General features: G+C 42.1%; 2 protein-coding genes across 2 annotated transcripts in view; both read right to left on the reverse strand.

Moving 5' to 3' along the window:
- The window catches only part of LOC127543127 (uncharacterized), a 65,516-nt gene extending 54,641 nt beyond the window's left edge, over nt 1-10,875 (reverse strand). The window contains exons 1-3 of the mRNA XM_051969153.1: nt 10,774-10,875; nt 10,565-10,642; nt 10,377-10,444 (exon numbers count right to left, since the gene is read on the reverse strand). Coding sequence (XP_051825113.1) covers nt 10,377-10,444; nt 10,565-10,642; nt 10,774-10,875 — 248 coding nt within the window. The remainder of the gene's footprint in view (nt 1-10,376; nt 10,445-10,564; nt 10,643-10,773) is intronic.
- The window catches only part of FHL1 (four and a half LIM domains 1), a 437,533-nt gene that overhangs the window by 349,301 nt on the left and 71,373 nt on the right, over nt 1-16,859 (reverse strand). The gene's annotated exons all lie outside the window — the stretch shown is intronic.

Raw genomic sequence — 16,859 nt, forward strand, 5'->3', positions numbered from 1 at the left:
TGCCTTCTGGGGCCAATCAGGACAAGGCTAATCATCCTTCCCTAGGGTGCTCCTTCATCTACCAGCAGACAATTCCATCCCTCCCCTAATCGTCTCTTCTCCAGGTTCCTAATTCCTTCAACCATGTCTCATATGAGATACACTCAAGAGCCTTCACCATTCTGGTGGCCCTCCTCTGAATATTCTCAAACTTATCAGTGCTGCTCCTCCTCTCTGGCACTGAAAACTGAACCTAAGATTCCAGATGAGATCTGCAGAAGGCAAATTGTAAAGACTGTCACTTCCTTCTCCCTAGAATCTAGTCCTCTCTTTGTGCTAAGATCAAATTAGCTTTCTGGGACTGCTCTGCCACACTGCTGAGTCCTCCTGAGCTAGCAATCTACTAAAAAAACTCCAGATCTCAGTCAAAGTGCCTTTTCCCCAGGCTTCTGAAGTTGATTTTTTGACTCCCAATCCAAGACAACACATTTGTCCCTATTAAATTACATCACAGTAGATTCAGCATAGTGATCTAGGCTGGAAATGTTTGGGGATCCTGACTTTGGATTCCAATTTTGTGTCACTGGTAAATCTGATAAATGTGCCTTCTGTACCTCTCACTTCTATACTGGTAACCCTGGGGCTCAGATGATAATTTGGTCAGTGACAAAGTCAAAAACACTGATGTGATCCAAAGATCATACCAATTCCCAACTATGTTCTATTTAGGTTGGCAGCAGATGTGCTTTGCATATAGTAAGAGCTTAATAAATGCTTCATTCATTCATCCTATGCCTTTGTTCAAGCAATAAACATCAATGGGTTATTTGCCTCAGTATCAGGATCTGGAACCAAAAGCCCTCTAACTTATGGAAGTTAATTCAGGCAAGGATGGATTGACAGTTGACTTTTACCCTCTCTCTGAAAAAATGATTTGCTGATCAGGTCAGCATAAATGGGATTGAATCTCTTACTAATAAGAGAAGCTGTTTGCACACATTTTGGACACATGTTTGCTTATCAAATATGGATAAGCAGAACCTTCCGGAGCTCTGATTAATGCTTTGGTGTGCTACCTCTCAATCATTCTGATGGATTGGTTGGAGCTGGGCCTCTATGACTAGTAAGTCCAATAGGTAACATTTATATAGTGCTGTAAGGTTTCAATCCATACCAAAGCTTACTACAAATAAGTGGTCTAAAGAGACTGGTTGTTCTGAAAAACCATGTTTTCCCTGCATGACAAGGGCATGTGGCAAAATATGACTCAGTCCTTCAGGGAACCCAGACATTTCATGTACTCAGAACTACCTACTTCCAGCAAAATTCCACTCGCAAGGAGTCTTCCCATGAAGAATCACTGTGGTGCTGTATCATGTAGCTATAGATTCTGGCGGAGTGCTTATTAAAAAAAAAAAACAACCTATCTTCTACAACATTTACACCTACTCCAATGCCAACAAATACTCTTCTAGGAGGGGGACAATTGAACAAAGAAAATGCCTTTTTCAGTGTTTAGAGCTGGCTATATAAATTGAGACCTGGGAAACGTGAAGGTGTGTTTATTGATGGATAAAGAATACTGCTCAGGACCTAGAATAAATGAATAGAAATCCATACTGCACGTTACTTTGCCAAGACTGGACTACAGATTCTATTAAACCCGCTAAGAGAATATGGCTGAAGGGATCTCAGGTTTGAATGAGCAGTGAAATTTAGAGCAGAAACAATACATCTGTTGCCAACCTGAGAAGGGCCTACATTCTGGAATCAGTCTGACCAAAAGCCAATATTTGTGGCTTGGAGTTATCATCAAGTAAAAGACTTTTATTCAGCTTGGAGCAAGAAAAATCCACCAGATGTTCTCAAACATCAGCCCTTTCAGACTGAAAACCTTCAGAGTGGCCATGAAGCATCCTGGGGAAAGATTTTTCAACAAAACTGACAAACAGGAAGCTATCATGGCCTGTGGCAAGGAGAGCTGAAGTACAATTTTTAAAAGTTCAAAAAGAACTCAAAGCTTATTTCCTTAAATTAATGAGTCTCATAGAGGTTGATCTGAGGGACTCTTGTCAAGGGCCTGGATCTCATAACCTCATTTATAATTTAATGTTTTATTTAAGAGGAGACTCGCCCAACATGTGTCAATAATAAGTGGCAAAGGTGGGATCTGACCTCAAATTTTCCTGAATATAGGCCCACTGCCCTCTAACCACCAAAGCACACTGCCACTCTTGGACATTTCGTATGAGAAAGAACACTGACTCAATATTAGAGAAACTTGGGGAACTATAAAGAATAAGCAAGGAAAATGATCAGTTCCTAATTGTGAAATTAACATCAGTATGTTCTGCTATCCATGCCTCAAATATACACATGAGATGGGCAACCAATTAAATGATTTGGGTACAAGTGTAAAGTCAAACTGAAGTGAACTTCTGCCTGGGCCATCATAATATAACTTAAGGTTGAAGTTGACTTTTTTTTTCCTACCAAACATTCCACCACCCTTTTAAACTCTATAAATACTATCTGGGGTACTTTTAAAGTCAATTTTTAGACTCAGATATGCACAAGATAACTATAAAACAGTTCTTTCAAAAATATTGCTTCTTCAGTATCCAATTATAATATCAAGAAAGAGATCTATTGAACATTCACTGTGCTAGGTACTAGGGGCTTCCTTCCCCAGAAGAGTTCCCAAAGTAAGCAGTATAATGAAGTGATGAGAACACTTAGGTTTGCATCCTGACCCTGATACTCCTCTCTGTACAGATTCTAGTTTCCTCCTCTGTAAAATGAGGAGGATGGATGAGTCATTTTCTAAAATCCCTCCTCAAATGCTAACCATTGATCAATTTTGCCTTACGAGTCAACACAGTAGGGCCATGGTTGAAGTCATCTGATAGTATATGACTGGTATCAAAACAAAACAAAATTAATCAAATTGATTTTGGAAAAAAAAATCCAGAGCACAACATAAAGGCTATCTCTAAAGCTCTAATAGCTTAAAATTTCATTTGGACTTGGAGAACACCCTGTTTTAGAGGAGAACTGTTTTAGTAAGGGGGAGGGGGCCAGGAAAGACAAGGGAATGCAAGGGGTCTCTAAAGGACAGATAAGAGTTGAACAGAATATAGGTTGGGAATCAGGACCTGGTAGCAGAATGGAAGGGAACTCAGAAGCCACTTAAACCCACCTCCTTATTTTAGAGATCAGGGAATTGAAGCCAAGAGAGATGAAGTGATGATGAAACAGGTATTAAGTAGCAGAGCCTAGATTCACACTCAGAGTCTGTGATCCCCAAATTCAGCTCTTTCCACTGTCATTGTCCCTCTCTATGAATGTACATATATGAATTTTTTTTCTAGTTTAAATTAAGGAATGTTTAAATGAACTCATATGCCCCATTAAAATGGCCCAAGTATATCTAACTAGTAATAAGTAAAGGATGTTGAGGTAGTTAAGAAATCTCAAACTAATTTATGGGTCATGTGACCAACAAGTTAGAGAACTCAGCATTTCCTTTAATTCTCCCAAATTCTCAAAACACTCCAAAATAAGAATTGTGTAAAAAATCAAGTAATTGCAACTAACCTGGCATCAAAAAGTCTAATAAAGTAACAATCTGATGAATTAACACCAAAGAAGGCTAATCCCAGTCCCTAAAGATTAACTCAGTACCTACCTCTCTCCCTCCCAGCCCCTAACTAGAAACCTGACTTATAGGCTTGTGCTCAATAATTTTCCTGCTTCTCCATGGTCTAAGGAGGACATGTGCTCTGCCTGGAGCTATGGTATATTGCTATAGCCTCACTTAGCCAGAAAACTAAAGAATAAAAAACTAGAGAAAGGGACAAAGTATGCATGGAAGACTATCCTAGGTCTGAAGAAAGGGAACTGCCACCAGCTGAGCTAGTTCTGTACCTCCACAAGTCACAAGACAGGAACTGAGGCTGGTGAAAAGTGTAGAAAACAGAAAGCTTTGAGGTCCAGCCCTGAGGGGATCTGCCATCAAAAGGGAAGGAGTCAAAAAGTGAATGATAAGAGAAAATGAGGGGGAAAGTCTGAAATTACCCAAGATTTTGAGAAAAAAAAAACTCAGAAACCTTTATTGCAAGCAATTAAATCATCAGGAAAGATATTAAAAGAGAAGATGGCCACTAAGGCATCTAACCAAGTTCAAACATCTCTGAATAAAAAATGCAAGGCAAATGAAATTGAATCAACATCACAGATATGAACAAAAACAAAAAAATTCAAGATCAATCACAGCCGGATAGTACATGCCTATGATCCTTCTTCTAGAGAAGCTGAAAGCTGGTAGAGCATTGGAGCTCATGAAGTTGAACTTCAGCAGGACTGAAACTGAATAGAGTGGAATGGGAGATTTAACACAAATACAATGACTCCAAGGGATGGGGGAGGAATGGAGGAACCATGAGACTGTCTAAAGAGGGGCAGAATTAGAGTTCCAGGTCAGAATGGAAGCAGGTCTATGTCCCCATAGATATTCATAAGTAGTGGGATTAGGTCCATGAGTAGAGAGTAGCTTCTGTACTTCCAGCTTAGGTAAGTTGGGGAAATTCAGTTCACAAGAAAAATATAATTTATGACACCTAAGTTCTAATTCTCAGTATGTCATAGTACCCAATCAAGAGGGAAAAGTGATGTTGCATCTAAAGAGAACTAAGCAACTTAAAAAAAAAAAGGATTCTGCAAGAATCTTTCAAGTGGGAGGGAAGGAAAAGAGTATTCATGTAGCACTCACTTTGCAGCAAAGGCACTGTACTGTCCTAAATACTTTTTACAAATATCATCTCAGCTTATCTTTTTAATAACCCTAGGAGATTATTATTATTATCCCCATTTTACAGATGTGAAAACTGAGACAGACAGAGGTTAAGAAACTTGCTCAGGATTTCATACACAACCAGTAAGCATCTGAGGTTTTATTTGAACTCATATCTTTCTGATTCTAGACTATCTCCCAAGGATCTCCAGTGCTTCAAGGACCTTTAGTGTGGGTACTTACTCCCTGATTGAAAGGCTTTTTGAATTGTTCAAACTAAAAATTTATCCTCCCAAGTAAGCCGGGTGATGAGTGTCTTTGAATTTAGCCAGGGTGGTTCTCAGAAGCAGACATATAGTTCATCATTAGATCCAGACTCAAACCCTTTCTTGTTTGGTAGATATAAACTAATTCCTGCCTGATGCAAAACTCTTATCAGGGCATTTGCTCTGCCATGTTATTAAAACCAAGTTTTGTTGTTTGTCAGAGGGACTGTGGGAAGACAAGCACACTAGTGTATTGTTGGTAGAACTGTGAATCAGTAGAACCATTTTGGAAAACAATTTGGAATAATGCAAATAAATGTCCATATCCTTTATTCCAAAATCTCCATCCCTAGTCTTATACCCCAAGAAGACCACTGATAAGAAGAAATTTTCAATTGTTCTAAAAACCAAAATAGCACTTTTGCAATGTTGGAAACAAAGTAGAGACATACATAGATATGTAAATAAACATGTGTGTACATGTGTATATATATATATATATATATATATATACATATATATAAATAAATTGTGTAATGTTCATGTAATTAAATATTACTGTGCTATAAGGAATGTTGAATATGATGAATACAGAGAAGCAAGGGAAGATCTACCAAAACTGATAGAGAATGAAATAAGCTGAGTCAAAAAACTACAACAATGTAAATGGAAAGAACCACATACAATAAAATTAAGTGAATGTTGTAAAATTACAAAGAATAAGCATAGCTCAAAAGAGTAAATATGAGAGAAAACCCTTACTCATCCTTTCAGAGCGGTAGGATATCCACAACCATTATACACTGTACATATGTTCCGATTTTTTTCTGGTGTTCTGATCAATTATGCTGATTTTTCCCTTGTTTTTTTTTGGGGGGGGGTACAGATCCTTTTTTGTTGGTTTTTGTTTGGTAAACATTGTTTATTATAGGGATAACTCTGTGAAGGACTAAGAAAAAGAATGCTAGGGCAAATTTTGATATTAAAAGATATTAATAAAAACAGCTTAAAACATTAAAAATCAACAGTGACTTAATAAGCAGCAGTATAATCACAAGATCATAAATCTTTAGCTGAAAGAATCTAGTCCAAACTCCTGTTATTTAATTAAAAGATAGCATAACATGTTTAACCTGTATTGGATTGCTTGCTGTCTTGGGGGAAGGGGAGAAAGGGAGAAAAATTTGGAACACAAGGTTTTGCAGGGGTGAACACTGAAAGCTATCTTTGCATGTATTTTGAAAAATAAAATGCTATTAAAATGGAGAGACAGAAAAAGAGAGAGGGAGTAGGGAGAGGAAGAGAGAGAGGGAGGGAAAGGGAATGGGAGCACCGAATAAGAGCCAACAGGTGACACAGTGGCCAGAGTGCCTGGTCTGAAGTTGGACAACTCCTCTTTCTGAATTCAAATCTGGCCTTAGACACTTACTGTGTGACCTCAGGCATGTCACTTTACCCTGTTTACCTCAACTTCCTCATCTGTAAAATGAGCTAGAGGAAATGGCAAATTAGTCCAGTATCTTTGCCAAGAAAATTCCCCAGTGGGATCATGAAGAATCAGACACAGTTGAAAATAACTGAATTGACAATAAAATGTAGAAAAATAGATAGGAAATTGGGCTTGGACTTGGGGGAAAACTGGATTAAAATCCTACCACATACACTTGCTAGCTCTGTGATCTTGGACAAGTTACTTAATAAACACATAACTCATTGTTCTCATATGTAAAATAAGGTACTTGAACTCAGTGCCCTTCTCAGGGACTGTTCTAGCTCTAAATCTATAATCCTACTGATAACAGAACTAAAGGTCAGAGAGATTAAGTAACTTGCCCAGTCACCAGGCAGTCACATCCTTTCACTGGCATATAACAGTGTTTGGCACATAGTAGGTGCTTAAGAAGTGCTTCTTGACTGCCTGAAGAGAGGAGGCTGACCTAGGTTACCAGTCCTTTGACCTGCCTATCAACTACAAGCTGGTGACCCTAGTTAAGTCACTTAATTCAATCCAATATAGAATTTAGCTAAATATCTACTGTATGAAAGGCACTAAAAATGCAAAGACAAAAACGAAAAACTCCTTTCCCTCAATTAATTTTACATTCTAATGGAGGAAGGTGAAGAGACATAGGAAACAACCATGTACACATATACATGGGCAAAGTCATTTGAAAGAGAGGGTCCTAGCAAACTGGGGGAAGGAAGAATTAGGGAAGATTTCCTGTAGAAGACACCTCAACTAAGGACGGAAAGAAGCTGGGCACTCTAAGAGATAGGAGTAAGGAGAAAATGCCTTCCAAGCATGAAAAGTATTGATATAAAGCAAATGGGAGATGGAACATTAAATATGAAGAACAATTTAATAGGCCAATTTGACTATAACACAGAATATGTGAAAGGGGTAATATGGCATAAGCCTGGACTAGACTAGAAGAAAACTGTGATAGCTTTTAAACAGCAAACTGAGAAGTTAATGCTTGATCCTAGAGGCAACAGTGAGCCACTGCAAGTTTCTGAACAGGGGTGTATCATGTTCAGACTTGTGATTTCAGATTACTTTGGCACCTGTGGAGAGAACTGAAGAGAAAGGACAGTCCAAGTGATAGAGTCTAAATTAGGGGAATTGTCATATAGAGATATGGGTACAAAAAATAAGGCATTGGGGAAGTATAAGACTTGGCAACTGGCAGGATAAATAAAATATGAGAGAAAGGTAAGAGGCAAAGATGACTCCAAGATTGTGAACCTGAGCAAAAAGAAGGTAGTACCTTCAGGAAAATAGGGAAACTGGGAGGAATGATGGTTTTAAGGAAGAAAATTAAAATGAATTTGACTTTGGATATAATTTTTCAGATTCTAATGGTTCCATCAAGGAAGACATCCAGCAAGCAGCTTGTGATGTGAGGCTGGAGTGGGGAAGAGGGGTTGGAGATAGATATGTGGTTAAATACACAGGATAAGGAGATCACTAAGATAGAGAAAAGAGGAGAAGAACTAGGACTGAGCCCTGTGGGACACCCCTACTGAATGGACAGATGGAAGATGTAGAAGTAGTGAGGTGAGAACACAGAAAACAGCAGCAAGCAAGTTAGGGGAGGAAAGAGTATCCAAAAGTTAAGGATGGTCAACACTGTCATAAACTGCAAGGGAAGTCAAGGAGAATGAGAAGTGAGAACAAGGAGACGATTTATATTGATAATTTATATTGAACTGGTCAACTTTGAGAGTGGCACACTCCCATCAGCCTAGTACTAGAGTGGGGAACCTGAGTGCTGGGGATGAAGTGGGTTAAGTCAATCAGATCAAGATCAGATCAAGTTCTCAATGAATGTGGTAACCCCTGAGAGCTGTGTATGTGTGTGTGTCTGTTTGTGTGTGTGTGTCTGTGCCTGTAAAGAGTTAAACCAGCCCAGATTGTAACTGGAGCAAATCAAAGCTCCCAAGTCAATTTGAGTGAGATCTGGTGCACAAGTAAAATAGTCCCTGCATCTCTAGCCTCATCAGGATGGGAATACCCAATCTTTAAAACAAAACAAAAATGCAAAATTAAGATTGTGAAGGGAGGAAAGAAAGAAAACTTGGAATAGGGATGAAAGAATGGAATGGTGAAGATGGGAAAATAGGTTTAGGAATGAGGTAAAGGGAGAGATGAAAAGATAGATCAGGACAGAATTTCAAAGTTCTTAATCATGTCAACAGAACAGATATGGATGTTGGTGAGCCCAAGAGTATGACCAGCCCTGTGTGGCCAAGGTGAAGTGAAGAGTATGGGGAGTTTAAAGGGAGCTTGATTAACTGGAACATGTGAGGATATTTGAAGGGACACCACCATATATTGGAAAATCCTGAAGTTTGAGGGGTACCTCTTCCTGACCCAGAGCATCTTGGGGAAATGAGGAGCACTCCATCAATGGAGAGTATTGCCAAGGAGAGAATAGCTTCGGAAGGAAGCCATATTTCTGTTCTGAAATGTGGAAAGAGCATAAGGTAAAGAAATCTAAGAGAAAAGGAAATTGGTTGAAAACAGTGGGGGTTCCAGAAGACAGAATGGATCAGAAGGGAAGAGAAGAATATAAACCTTGGATTCAGATTGGGTGAGGTAGAGGGAGATGAGAGACTACAAGAGAAAGGATTTCAGCTGAAGCAATGACTATACCACAGGTTTAAGGAGAAGAGACTTGAGTGTCTGCCCACATATGGATGGGAAAAGAACTATATGGCCAGGGCCCCCACATTTTAAGGTTGTCCTGTGACCAGTGAGTTCAGAGAAACCCATCATTCCTAACTCAGGAGAGCTGGGGGTGGAGGTAGGTAGATAGAACAGAATGTTCTGGACTGAATTACTGTAGATTCTATCCCTGCCATCTCATCCTAAGATTCTAAGGGCACAGCATTTTAGAGAACATCCTTATCAATGTAAGCTATTACTGCTAGTAGCATTTCTGGTCTCTCTCTCTCTCTTCTGAAAAGGGCCCTTAATAATAATTGCTGACACTTATATAATACTTTCTGTACAGTCTCATTTGGTTCTCACAAAACCCTATGGGGGAAGGGGAGGTCCTAAAGGAATTATTATCTCTATTTTAGAAGAAGAAATTGAAACAGAAAAGTAACATTCATGGCGCCAGAGTCAAGGTTCAAATTAATGTCTCTAGACTACAAGGTCATGCCACTTTGGTGTACTTAGGTTACCCCTGCATTCCAGTCTTTTCCCGCAGTGACCCAATGCTTCACATTACAGTTCATCTGTTGCAAAATGTTGCCCATTCTTGGGTTCCGTGCATGTGCTCTGCTCGATGCCGCCGCCGAGAATACAGACCTGTATCGCTCATTCTCCCGCCCATTGCTCTGCATGTAACTTGGAAGAATTACAGCGTGTTCTGGGTGCACTGAATGTCTAGAAGTTCCAAAGACCCGCAGTCTTGGAAGCATCCTAGCTATGGGATGAGTGGTGGGACCTTAACTAAAAGATCTAAGTTAAAAGTTAAGGCACGAGGCATGGAGGTTAAAAGAATTGGGAAGAGTTGCTTTAGCAAGAACTGGTCCTCCAATGCCCAAGGAGGCGGTATGGAAACACCAGCAATTGCCAATTGCAAGAAGGGAAAATTGGGGGTGGGGGAAAGGAGGAGAGAGGAACTGTGATCAGGTATTTGGGTTGGGGCCTCCCCCACCTCAACTTTTCTTCACCCCAACCCTTAGTAGCACCCATCCTAACCCAAGACAAATATCTGCTATTTCCCAGGAAGGGGTTTGGTTCAAGCTGAGGAAAGGGCCCTTTTCCTCCATTCCCCTCCCTCTTAGGCACTCAGGGTATGGCCTCAAAAGCAGCATCGACCCACCTCTTGGCCTCCTCACCCCCCCTCCTTGGTTTCTTCCGTTTTTTCAGCACAGCCCGGACTGTGGGGAACTGACCCAGGGCACAGGTGCCTCAGGGTGGTTAAGGGTTAGGCAGGCCAAAGGGAGGGGTGGGGAGCGGGGTTGGCACGAGGGTCCGGCCCAGACGCCCCCCTCCCTCATACTGGCTCACCTTGATGCAGTAGGGCGGATCTTCGGAGGTGACCAGCATGTACCTGTCTGCCCGGCTGCTGGGGTCCCGCGAGCGGAGCTGAGGAGAACGGAGTGCGAGAGCGCACGGGGTTAGCCCGGGCTCGACCACACCCCTCTCCGGGTCTCCCCAGCCGCCGACCCACGCCTCCTCACCGCGTCCCCCCCACCCCAAGCTCCGGCCCCTCTCACCTTCAAAAAAACCTCCACGGCGTTTTTTGCTACGTCCAGATAGGTGGTCCCCAGCTCGGTGCGCTGGTTCATGGAAGCGGACGTGTCCAGGAGGAAGAGCATGATCGGCATCTTGGCGGCTGAGACCCCGAGCCCTGCCTGCCTGGCTACGTGTGGAGCCTGGGAAGGGGTTCCTCAGGCTAAAGGGGGCACGCGTGGCACGGGACGGGACAGAGGCGACCAGGTCTAGCCCTGAGCCTCCTGTCACGGCACCGTCCACGTCCCCCCAAGCCGCCTTCTCTCCCGTTTGCAGGGAGTGCGGACACCCCTTCCCTCCTTCCTCTCGGCCGGCTCTCGGGCGTCCTCTCAGCCGCCGCCGCCGCCGCCACTCCCCCTTCGGCAGCCTAGCAGCCGCTGCCTCCGGGCGCTCAGACTGCTCTCGGGAGCGCTGCCTCCCGACTGCGAGCAGCCCAACTTCTTACGGGCTCACCTCGGAGGGGCTGGGCGTCACATGACCAGGGCCCTTTCCATTGGCTCGCTCGGCTTCCAAATTTGCGTATTCAATTATGGGTAGGACGGAGGGGTGGGACCGAGGGTTTCCAGCCATTCCAAGGGCAGAACGGGCCGGGCCAGCTCGGGAACCCTCGGCCGGGGCAGAGCACATGCTCGCCGCTTTCCCTCCCGCCCCGGCTGCGAGTCGAAGGGAGGGAGAGGGAGGGGGCGGTTTGGGGGGTTCGCTTCCTACTTTCTTCTCCTTTTCTGACCCGAGTTTTCTAAAGGAAGAGTTGGAGGGAGCGAACAGCAATCGGCCCCCAAGCAAACGTGCCCTGCTGGGGGTTGAGGGGGTGGGGGCCGGTCGGAGGCAAAACTTTGCCGAGGGCCAAGCGGGTCACTAGTTAACTTGGGGAGATGTAAGCCCTTCCCTAAGCAAGAGCTCTCTACCAAGAGACTAACGAGGGGGCTTTTGAATTTCTCTTCCCGGGGTGGCTGGCAGGGAGCTACTGTCAACACAGCAGGCAAATTGTACTTAAAAAACGCACTCTGAGCACCTCCTCCCCTCACACCCACCCCAAAAAAGGGACTGCTTCCCCTTGGTCCTGCCTGATTCCTTCTAGGAATTGTGCTTTCGGCAGCAAGGGCACTCCCCAGGCCGAGCTTCAGAGAAGGCCTTCCAGTGGCCTGGGGTAAGTGGGGACAGTGGGACCGAGGTCCTCCAAAGCAGTTAGGCGGTGGACACACCGTGAGGAATCCCTGGACATACTGGAAACCTTGCCAGCTTGGGAGATCCTGCCACGGCTTCATTTCCAATGTGCCGGCTTTTTCTGGGACGATGAGTCTCTCACACACTCACTCTCACTCCCTCTGTCTCTCTGTCTGTGTGTGTGTGTGTGTGTGTGTGTGTGTGTGTGTCTCTCTCTCTCTCTCTCTCTCTCTCACACACACACACACACACACACACACACCCCAAATCACAGTGAGATAAAGGAGGGAACTACTGAACGACTTACTAGGAGAATTCCTCCTAAAAGTACATTGAAATGTCCCCATGCACACTTTCCCAGGACCTCAATATGAGTTTCAAGTACTGGTAGACGACTGTAGCCTTGCATTTCGATCTGACCGGACCCTCCTCTCGTGAGCAGACTTCGAGTCCCCTTCCCCCTCCCCCACACACCATATGTAATCTGTTGCCAAATTCCGTGGATCCTCCCTTCCTAAAATCTCTCTGGCTCTCCTCTAGACACCACCACTATGCCCGCTGCAAACACTCCTCACCCTCAATTATCTCCCCACTTCAGTCAATCCTTCATTTGGCTATTCAAGTGATCTTCCCAAAGTGCAGATCTTGCCTTATTACTCCTAGTCCATAAACTCCTGGGGCTCCCTGTTGCCTCCAGGATTAAATACAAAATCCTCGGCTTGGCTTAAAAAAAAAAACCCCAAAACTTCATTACTTGACTCCTTCCTAATTTTGCACTCTTCATAGATCCCTCCTCTCCACATACTCTATGCTCTGGGCACACTGGCCTCCTTGCACAAAACATCCCATCCCCGGACTCCAGGCATTTATGCTGCCTGGGTCCCCTGCCTGGAATATTGCCCTTCCGCATCTCTACCTTCCGGCTTTCCTGGCTTTAAATCTCACCTAAAATCCCACCTTCTGCACAAAGCCTTTCCGAGCTGCCTGAGCCAAAGAAAATCAAGTAATTTGTGTAGGAGGAAAATTTGAACCTAGCACTTTTACCCAGCAGGCATACTCCCTCTCAGCTACTGTAATATTAACTTTAGCTTTACAACTCAAAAAACAGGCTTTGAGGTACAGTGGCTTGCCCAAGACCACCCAATTAATTTAAGTATTATGGAAAATATCCTTAGAAACCTCATGCCTCCAAATGGTCTGAAATATCAAGTGCTAACTGTACACCTCAAGTCAATATGAATCCTGAGCTAGCTGCTATGGACATTGCAAAAAGGCAGAACACATGCTCCATTTTTTAAAGTGTGCTAACTTGAGTATCTGCCCTCAGGGAGGATGCAGCCAGAGACAAAACCAGAAAATCTTCAGAATTGTAAAGGATCTCAGAGGCAATCCAAACCATACCAGAATGAGAATCCCAGCAGAGTCACCATCATCATCATCATAGTTAACATCTATATAGTATTTATATGCCAGGCTCTGTACCAAGCACTTAACAATTATCATTGTCATTCCCATTTACAGATGAGGAAATGGAGGCAAACATCAGTTCAGTCCCAGCTTCTTAAAATGTGGTTCACAACCACATATGGGGTCTCATGGCTGACTGGGGAGGGGGGGGTAAAATTATGATTTATTATTAGTAAATGTTTGATTTGTATACCTATTTTATATACCAGTGTACCAGGAGTCATGTAAAAATTTCTCTAGTGAGAAAAGTTTAAGACACTCTAAGTTAAGTGACTTAGCCAATGTCACACAGCTCTTCAGTATCTGAGAGTCTAGGTTTGAACTCAAGACTTCAGAATTCTAAGTTGGGTGCTCTAAGGCAAAAAGTGTACATCCATATTCTGTTTAAAGTCCTCTTTGTGAGGGAAAAGATACCTCGTGGCAATTCATTCCCCTCAAGAATAGCTCAAATTGTTAGGAAGCTTTTCCTGGTATGGAGAGACTCTGAATTGTACCCTCCCACCCCTACCCTCAACCCCCATAGCTATTGGTTCTGCCCTCTGGAGCCAAAGAGAGCAACTCTGACCCATCTTCTACATGAAGGCCATTATAATACCTGAAGATGGCTGCCATATTCCCCCTAAGCCTTCTCTCCTCTACGTTATCCCCAGTCTCTTCAACAAATCCTATGTCGTGACTTTATCAGTCTTCATCATCCTGCTCAGTGTCCTCTGGATGCCTTCCAGCTTATTAATGTTTCCTAAAATGTGGCATCCAGAGCTCACTGAGGGAAGGAACTTTCTTTTACCTCTACTTGTATCCTCTGTATTTAGCACAGAGCTTGGCACATAGGAGGAGCTTAATAAATGCTTATTAATTGATTGACCAGGACAGATGACAGCAGGACTGTTGGTTCTTGACTCTTGGAAGCTAACCTTCTCTTAGCAAAGCCCAAGATCATAAAAGTTTTTTTTAATAGCTCTATTATGTAAGAAAAATGAAAATCTCATTGGAGTTGCCAAAGCATGCCACAAGACAGTCTATATTGCATGATAAAGTCTGTATCCAAAAGAGGCGAAAATCACTATGAGTTGGAAAGACCAGGAAAGGCCTCACAGAGACTGTCAGTCAGTCAATGAACATTTATTATGCATTTACTATGTGCACATAGTATATTGTTATGTACGATAAAAGAAGGGACATGAAAGAGGCCTGAAAGGAAGGGCTAGGATTATGATTGACACAGAAAAGGGGAGGAAGGACTTCCCAGGTATGAGGAAGTCACACAAGCAAAAGCACTGAGGTGGGAATTGATGTAGTTTGTTTCAGAAAATGTAGGGGTAATGAGAGACTAAGTGGGAAAGGTATAAAGTTGCCAAGTCTGGAACAGAAGGAACTCTGGTCTCATAGGATTATAGATTTATTTCACACTCTCTGTATGATTTTAGCAAAATCATTTGGCTTTAATTTCCCATTTAATTTAATTTCTGTAAAATAAAGGGAGAGGGGTAGATGTCCTCCGAGACCTTTGCCAGACTGAAATCAGTGATCCCATGATCCTCTGACTCCACATCCATTGTGCCAGATTACCTGAGTACTTGAGAATATGAGATGTACTAACGATACAGTATACTACCTTCCTTCCATTCTAGCAACCTTCCTATTGCTGTTTTCATTCTTTCCCTTGAAATTCTTGGCCTTCTGTTCTTCCATGTGGGTTTTCTTATTATCTTGTCTGGTTCCACAAAATAGCCCATTGGTACTGAGTGAAATGTGTGGGCTTGAGTAGGATCATCATTTCTTCTATATTCCCATGCTTCAACCCTGAACATGGAATACATCACCATTTATACCCATAAAAACTGTTTCATAGTTATCTTTACAAAAATCCTGTGTGGACGCTAATTTCCAGATATTTAATACATTTTGTTATTTTAAATGGCAATTTTTTCTCACTATCATTTTTTCCTGGGTCGAATAAGTAACAGAAATGCAGATTATTTTTTGTGGGTTGATTTGGGCTTCTGCTATTTGGCAGGAGCTCTTTACTATCTCAATTTCAGAGGCTGTTGATTATCTTGGATGTAAGTAACAAACAAATATAGTTTGGCTTTTTTTTTTTTTGCTGTTGTTTCTGATTTCTTTGGCTTTTTGTTTCTTGTTGCTAAAACTGACATTTTAGAACTATGCCAAATGATACTGCTGACCCTGGGCATCCTTGCTTTATCCAGTTTTCAAGGGGAGCATCTGAAATTTCTCCATTACAAAGAATGTTAGCTCTTGGTTTCAGACAAATACTTTTCACTATGTTAAAGGAAAACCAATTGTCATTCTTGTGCTTTTTAGTGCTCTTAACGAATGAATGTTTTATTCCACTGAAGTCTCTTTTTCTCCATCTATTCATATAATCACATGTTTTTTGTTGTTTTAGTAATATGGTTTATTAGACTAATTGTTTTCATAATATTGAAACATCACTGCATTCCTGGAATAAATCCAACTTGGTAATGATACATTTTCAAGGGGGGGTTATATTGCTATGATGTTTTCCTAATCTTTTGTTTTGTTGAGAATCTTTTCCATCACTATTCATTAACATTATGGGCCTACAACAGGTGTATGGGTCTTTCTCTGCTTTTTACCCTTTCTAGAAAGACTGTGTTTGTCTCATAGAAAGAAAGTAGGGAAGAATGAATAGTTTCCTTTTATCCCAGAACTCAAACCCTGAGTTTATATGCGATGGGTTGGATTTTTTTTATTATCAAAGCTTTTTATTTTCAAAATAAATGCATAACTTTCAACATTCACCCTTGCAAAACCTTGTGTGCCAAATTTTTTCCTTCCCTTCCCTTCCCCTCCCTCTCCTAAACAGCAAGTAATCCAATACAAATGAGCAATTCTTCTATACATATTTCGACATTTATTGTGCAGCACAAGAAAAACCAAATCAAAAAGAAAAAAATGAAAAAGAAAACAAAATGCAAGCAAACAACCAAAAAAAATGAGAATGCTATACTGTGATCCACACTTAGTCCCCATAGTCTCTCTCTGGGTGCAGATGCTCTCTTCATCACAAGTCTATTGGAATTGGCCTGAATCATCTATCTCACTGATGAAAAGAGCCACATCCATCAGACTTGATTATTGTGTAATCTTGTTGTTGCTGTGTACCATGATGTCCTGGCTATGTTCATTTCACTCAGCATCAACTCATGTAAGTCTCTCCAGGCCTCTCTGAAATCATCCTGCTGATCATTTTTTTATAGAACAATAATATTCCATAACATTCTTATACTATAACTCATTCAACCATTCTCCAACTGACGGGCATCCACTCAGTTTCCAGTTTCTGGCCACTACAAAAAGGACTGCCACAAACATTTCTGCACATACAGGATATAGATCAAGTAGAGACTCTGCTGGATCAAAGTGTATGCAGAGTTTTTTGGGGCATAGTTCC

This window comes from Antechinus flavipes, chromosome X (genome assembly GCF_016432865.1).
Source record: "Antechinus flavipes isolate AdamAnt ecotype Samford, QLD, Australia chromosome X, AdamAnt_v2, whole genome shotgun sequence".
NCBI lineage: Eukaryota > Metazoa > Chordata > Mammalia > Dasyuromorphia > Dasyuridae > Antechinus > Antechinus flavipes.